At 34.0% G+C, this 7,411-nt stretch overlaps 1 protein-coding gene across 2 annotated transcripts in view; it reads right to left on the bottom strand.

Moving 5' to 3' along the window:
• LOC109540338 (transcription factor sox-2) overlaps positions 1-7,411 on the bottom strand; it is a 41,592-nt gene that overhangs the window by 18,942 nt on the left and 15,239 nt on the right. For both annotated transcript variants that reach the window (XM_019908686.2, XM_048665066.1), the window contains exon 3: positions 4,965-5,159. In XM_019908686.2, coding sequence (XP_019764245.1) covers positions 4,965-5,159 — 195 coding nt within the window. The remainder of the gene's footprint in view (positions 1-4,964; positions 5,160-7,411) is intronic.

The raw sequence follows: 7,411 nt of genomic DNA on the forward strand, positions 1-7,411 counted from the left end.
ACGAAATGACAGAAGAGACAGTATGGATTATAGTAGCGAAAATAAATGTAGATTTTGTGGACTGCGGTTTGATATATTTACTTCAATGTCACTCAACATCAAGCACATATTTGGATAGTGAAGCGGTCCAGACTCGTGAGACCTGTATAAATTTGCGCTTCCAAAGCTTTTTATCTACGGTTTTTAATAAAAAGTATCTTTTTCCAAGCAAATTGAAATACTAATTACGATTTCCAAGTTGATCTAACCATATAACCCATGGTCGACTTTGCTTACACCGATCCCCTTCCGCTAAATGAAAGTTGCCCCGTTACAAATCCAATATGAATTTGTAAAAGCTATCGAAAAAGGTACTTCATTTGCGGTAACTTGTTCCTGCAACAACATGTGCATACACGTTTTGCCAACAATAGCCTACATATCATTTTTGCTCAGCAAGCCATAAACATAATCAGACAGGTACGTCGCAAGACGTAAATCCTAACAAATCGCTTCGGTGTAAATCAGCCGTAAACGCGATCGACCAGATCGACGCAAAAAAGAAACCGCTTCGAAATGATTCATATCACTATCGAACTGGTTTCCTTCGCTCCTCGTAAATATCTTGAAGGTACTCCGGCATCGCGAAGAAAAGAAGATTCGGACACACCTGGACGGGCCCTAAGTGAAGAAGTGTGAGTTCCTGCTGATCCGCGTTGTGGGGGATCGACGCTGGTAACCGCAGGAATGTTGTGGCGGTTGCGGATAAACATGTTGATTAATTAATATTGACCATGTTGTTAAATTCCCAAGTTTACTTTTAATAGTGTCAGAATCCGTTTATTGGTAGGAATCTTTGGAATTTAAAAATAAAGATAATTTCCCAATAATTTCATTTTATTACCCAATTTGTTAATTGCCAATTAAAAGTTTAGCTGCGGTTTCTGCACCGTGTATCGTATTGGTAGTCTCAAAATCAACGCCAAATAGTTCAAAACCCTCTCACAATACAACTGACTAGCTTAACATTTTGTCATTTTATTGTAACAGTAGCATACCTATCTAATTTTAGCTTTATAACGTATCATTAAAAAAGAAAGAATTTGTCGTCCAAGTGTTAATGCCTTTTACTGACCAATTAGAGGAACGCTAATGCACATAGTTCCAATGGCCTGTAGAAACACCTGAACCGAATGGGTCATGTGAAACTAAACTGAAACTATTTGACGTTTATCTGAATGACCAATTGGAACATAAAACTTTTATGCAGAAGTTTTAGTTACCGATCGCAAGAGAACACACCTCAATTTCGGGACTGCAGCGAGATTCGTCAACATGTCTTAAACCATATACCAGGTGTTATTATTACAAACGTGATCGTTAATCTCGACATTTCAACTTCCGATTCTTTATTCTTTTCACACAAGAATACGAGAGGATTCTGAATGAAAAGCGGGAATACAATCCCGGTATTGTTGGTTTTCAATCAATATGGCATTGGAGCTTGATTTTTGTCTATTTTCTTATATCTGGTTCAGGTAGCCGAATGGATTTCGTCCATTGTTTGCAATGGGAACCGGCTGTAGCTATTTGTAGAGCAAAAATTCAAATCCACCGTTGACTTTCCGTTTGAAATTAATTTTCGATATTACATTTTTTGTTTGTTAAGGAAACCCACCGTTGAATTATTATTATTACATAGGTAGGTATTCGAAATCTGATCTCTATTATCTAACAAATATTAAGTTTTCTGTGATTTCTCATAAAAAATGGGGTTTCGATGCAGAAACCCGATTATTAGATTTAGATTATTGAAACTGAATTATGGACTCTTTTTTATGTTATTATATTTACTTATCAGTCCGAAAACCATTACCTACATGTCAGGCTTCTGATTAAGTTGTCTGTGTTGGTCGTTATAATTAATAATTAGACTGTTTACGTAATAATGTAACATTTATTAATTAAAGTTTATTAGGCACCATCTACTACTACTTTATGAGTTCATCACACATTCACTATATTATTTTAACTGTGATTTGCTTAGATATTCATTTTAAATGTTAAATACTGACATTAACAACCGAAGACTAATATATTACGTCATATTTCACTAATTAATACTGAAAGACCATTAAACAGACATTATTACACTGTAATAAAAATCAGCCTTTACAATTTAGCGGGGCATTCATTAAAAATAAGTAATTAATTTTTTGTAGATTTTCAAAAAGTATTTTATCTTTTTGAATCAATAATGACGGTAAACTGTCTATTTATAACTATTTGACTAAGCCCGCTTTTTTCCTTAATTATTTAAGTCTTGTATTACTGGTGCCAATTCATTCTGCTGTCTAATCTAAACGCTACAGTGCTTGTACCACAAACATGTTTTAAATCTCTAAACCGCATTTTAAATAACTTTAAAATCAACCGTGGCTTATTGAAGTTGCGAAAAATTTTATTGTCTACCGAGACACAATGCCACTGGCATAATGAAGCATTGTCTCTAAATAGCATCATGTCACTACTGAATGATTCTTCAAACAATGCGCATATTATTACTAAATTAAATAGATTCCATGGATGCTAAACATCAACGCGGATAGCTTTTATAATTGGGTGTCAAATTCGATTATGCAATACTCAGAGTTAAAATTTTAATATTACCAAAATAACTTAGTAGGTATGTGAAACGTAAATCAAATAATTGGGTTTTCCTGAACGACTAGTTTGTATTTATAAATAAGCGAAAAACAATATCAAAGTTTGGCGGAAGCACAAATTGATACCAGAAACGAAAATATTATTTCCGTTAGAGTTATGAGTTAGAGAGAGCTTTAGAGTTGGTTGGTTGGCTCCATCGATCATGCATAGGAAACTAATATTCATCAAGAGTCAGCACCGTTCTTTGAACAAACTTCCATAGAGGGAGTCTATTATATAGCAGAAGACTGATTAAATTAAAATGTTTATAGAGAATTGGTCTGGAAACATCTTGCAAGCTTGGCTAAATAATCCTCTAGGAAAATTCGTTTGCAAACTATCAAGCTTTTTCAACAGGAATGGTTAATCCGCAAAACTCCTTATATTCCATAATGAAATGTTAATCCCTATCAAATACCTATGCAAATTTCGTGTTATGGCAAGGCCTACTCGTATACGAAATTCGTTTCCATAATCCACCAAACATCAGTTCCCACAGCAAATCCCACAAATTGATATCAGCACCGACGGCTTATCAGCGGCGCGTCTCATTGGACACAAAATGATTACATAATGAAAGTGGGCCTCCATTAACCCGCCTTTTATTCATGAACTTGAGGGAGGTTTATACTCAATTTGTTTCAGTTAGAGGGCGCCTCTTTTAAGAGGATTTTCCTTAAATAGGCATAGAGAATTGTACATTTAAGCTGGGAACTGGTATCTACTTGAAAAGCCCTCATCTGAATTAATGAAGCTTTTGTTTCATAGTGAAATTGGGCGAAGGGCGACTTTCCAGAATACATTTGCAGTTAAAACTTTTTTAATTTACTTTAAAAAATCGTCAATGGAATTTTGACCCGATAGGAATTAAACTGTTTTTCCACATTCCTCAAAATTGAGAGATACTGTTTTTATTCATCTATTGTTGTCGAACTCGTGACGCAAAAGTAGTTTGAAATTTTCCAACTCAATAATTGGCTCCTAAATTTCATATTTCACGGTTGTGATTTAAAACCCCATTAAAAACAAACCATTTTAAAATGCAACGCCAGATATTTAATGCAATCTGTCGATTCGCATTGAAAACAATAAATTTACATCAGCCCATATAAAATAAAATTTTATTCAAAGTATTTTAATAATAACTGAAGAGCGCTTTTCATAACGCTTTCACTCTGTTTTTAAAAGCGATTATTTCAATTTATCCATGAAAGGCTTTACACACATGGCGGTATATCATATAGGTATTGTTGGAATCGGTCCAACAATGCCTCAAAAGGTAGCTACGTATATTAAAACTGGTTTTCAAGCAGGATTAAAAAACAAAATGAAGCGAAAAAGGTATTGTAACTTGATGAATATTGAAAATTTGGAATATACTTTAGCAAAATTTTCAGTATAAAAGATTAAACAAAATAAACATATTCATGCAAAAATGTTCTCCACTGGTTTCCTATTAACAGAACCACAATGGAACAAAAAGAAAACTTTTTACATGATTGAAATTAATAATTATACGGACCTGTTGTAAAGCAAAAAGAGGCATAGGTTTGGTATACAGTTCTACTGTGTTTAATTTTCTATATTTTTACCCGTGTCAGTCCAGCTTATTCTGATTAGAAATTCTGTAGGCTTGAAAACACATCTTGACTATTGTTTTCATAGTCATAATAAATGAATTCTGCACATTTTGCTGTGTTAACCGCTAATATTCTGGCGCCACGTTTGGACAGTTTTTACAAATGAGAAACATCTAACTTATTTAGTGGAAAATGGTATTAGGGAGTCGATACTCAGCAAATCTTTTGAATTTTAATGAATAATTTCTAAAAATGTTTGATTTTGTTAGTGATGTAAATCGAGAATGTTTAAGACATTGCGAGAATATTAGGATTTCGAGGAACGGTTTGCGAAAGCCAAATACTCTGGTTTTTTTGGTGTCCATCATTCGGTTTTATTTCAATGTAAATTTTAACTTTGTGGTTCAGTTTAGAAACAAAAGGTCACCAATAAACAGTTGTTTTAAGTTGGTTTTGAAAAACGTTGTTTGAATCATTTCTATACAACTGCTAAACCGCTTTGAATTAGGCAAACGACATCAAACCGAGAATCAAAGTATTTAGAAGATATACCAAGACTTTCCACTTACTTTTTTCAATTAAAAATTACACCCCGACTTAGTTACAAGTAGCAAATATTTTTCTAAAATTCATGTGTATGTTTCCAATTAATTGCTTTTGCATTTGCTTATCAACATCTAACAGTCTACTAGTTCATACCTGCTCTCAGGGCATCCATTGGTACCGATGCATATGGGATGGAGTAAGGGTATCCCTCTTTTCGCATTGTTTTAGGCTTTCTTCTGGGCCTGTATTTGTAATCCGGGTGCTCTTTCATGTGCATGGCTCTCAGTCGTTTTGCTTCATCTATAAATGGACGTTTTTCCTCTTCGCTCAAAAGCTTCCACTCAGCTCCTAAAGATAATGAGAGAAATGTGAGAAAAATGATAATCAAGAAATAGATTATCTACTTTAATGGATATTTAATATCATGGATCAATTAGAAGGATGAGGAGCTCTCCATTATAAGGACGCCTATATCTGCATTTACAATAATTTGACGGTTATGATTCTACAGCTAAATTGTGGTTGTAGTGAAAACTATCTAAGCGTTAGTTCTAAGATGATAGCTGAGATAAAACGAAAGTCATATGGAAATTCAATATATGCTCTCCGTATAGTCAGAATTGAGTAAAATATTTTCCTAGTTAGGTATATCAAAAATTTTGTCTTGTACATATAGCGTGCGTTCTGCCAGTTGAGCAAGGGAAAAACAATATTGTAAATTGTTTTTGTTTTTTCGGATGTGTTGAAAAGTATAAAAAAATTAAACGAAAGTTCATCTGCATCATTGAAAGCAAAGTTTTCCCGATTGCTGTAAGCGTGTTTGATTGAAATGCTTTTCCGTCGCCAAATCCCACATAAGTAGTACGTTCATAAAATGCTTGAGATCTTTCGATATCAATTACAGTTATTCATTTGTTTAGAAACATCGGATTTATTCACTTGGCACTCGTACTACTAAGGTCTGTTATAGACTAAATGCTAAATAACCCATGCATATAATGTAATATTATCCGGATCGATTCTGCTACACCTGATGTTCCCCAGTGTTTTCCCATTGGAGAAACAATAGAGCTACCGATTGGCTGCTCCTTGGAGACGCCTTGCCGCAACTCTGATACTTTACGCCGGTTTTTGTCTCCTGTTTTGTCCCATTGTATCGGAAACATAATGTAGGGTCTCTCTCAGCCTTTTGTACAAGATAAGAACGAATTACCAGTTTCGATGATGGTAGCCTTTTGTCAGTTTCTAATTTTAATTTCTATGGAAACAATTTCGTTCGCAAGAAAACGCATTTTGTAAAGTTGGGGGAATTGTGATTACTTTTGCTTATCTGAAATGTTAGAGACATTAATATGAGCTTGGAAAAGCGTCCCATTTATTGATTTTGGTACTCCAATTAACGCTTCTCTGATAAAACATCGACTGTGAATGAAATAACTGCCATATAATTAAATAGATTTCTGTAATGTTAAACTGAGTCCAGCTAGAATTTGATTTATTTCAATTGCAACCAAATAATCAGATGCTCAACTGTAATATTAAAGCTAATTTTATTCACAATGGTTCATTAGGATATTCGAACAAACACTTGGAAATAACCGTCTGGTGCTTTGCTATGATGAACAAAAAAATATTAAAAACACATTTCTAACCCGTGGGTTGAGAATGAAGTAACCAGAAGGTGCATATAAAAACACTTGAAATTCCATATAAGCGTGAAACAGCAGCTGTAGACTGTCACTTGTCCATCATACTGGGCCGTAGATGATCTGAATATGGGTTTGAATAAAACATGAGGCTCCCCACTACATAAACAGAGTGGCACAATGTGTTATGATATGCCTTTAATGCCATTTAGGGGTGGAAATCTATTTAAAAATGACGTTTTCAGGATACATATGTGAGGCGGCCATTGATATGCTAAAGGGCTCTTTGTACACTTTTAAAATTCATATTGTATTTTATTGAGTTTGCAAGTTCAGTTTCAATGGAGTTTTTAGTCGGCTTTGTATTCCGACGGGCGCGTTTTGTTATTTCTTCCTGACCAAATATTTATACTGCGGGATTCACTCCTCATGTGCTTTATCTGCATAGAGACTATTGTTTCAAATAAATCAAATTTCATAAAATTTTGTGGATATATAGCAATTTAACAACTGATGGTAGTGTAAAAGTACTATTTCTAAATAAATTAGCTGCAAATCAAATCCGAATAATCAACAGTTGAAATCAAGTTCAATACTTAAAGAAGTCAATTGATTGTGTCGGTTTTATTAGATTGGCGTGTTCCGACGGTTGAAAATTTTACGTTTTCGATTATTAGATATCACCAAAACGATTGAGAATATATTTTTCTGTCAGTCAATAATTTTTCATTTAAGATGCTCCGACTTGGATATTTAAACAACAACCAACTGTTATATTTGAAGCTTATAGTGAATTTTGGAAAATAGCCAGGCAGCGGGACTTTCCCAGTTAACACTTTAAACAAAAAAATAATAAAGTTATTAATTAACTGAAGAAACCTAATTGCATTACCTAAAATCGCATTATTTCGACGTTTTAGGAAATCACAAACAAAACTGTGCACTATCAGTCCT

Source organism: Dendroctonus ponderosae, unplaced genomic scaffold, assembly GCF_020466585.1.
Source record: "Dendroctonus ponderosae isolate FM_Combo_2020 unplaced genomic scaffold, Dpon_F_20191213v2 Dpon_F_20191213_3, whole genome shotgun sequence".
Taxonomy (NCBI): domain Eukaryota; kingdom Metazoa; phylum Arthropoda; class Insecta; order Coleoptera; family Curculionidae; genus Dendroctonus; species Dendroctonus ponderosae.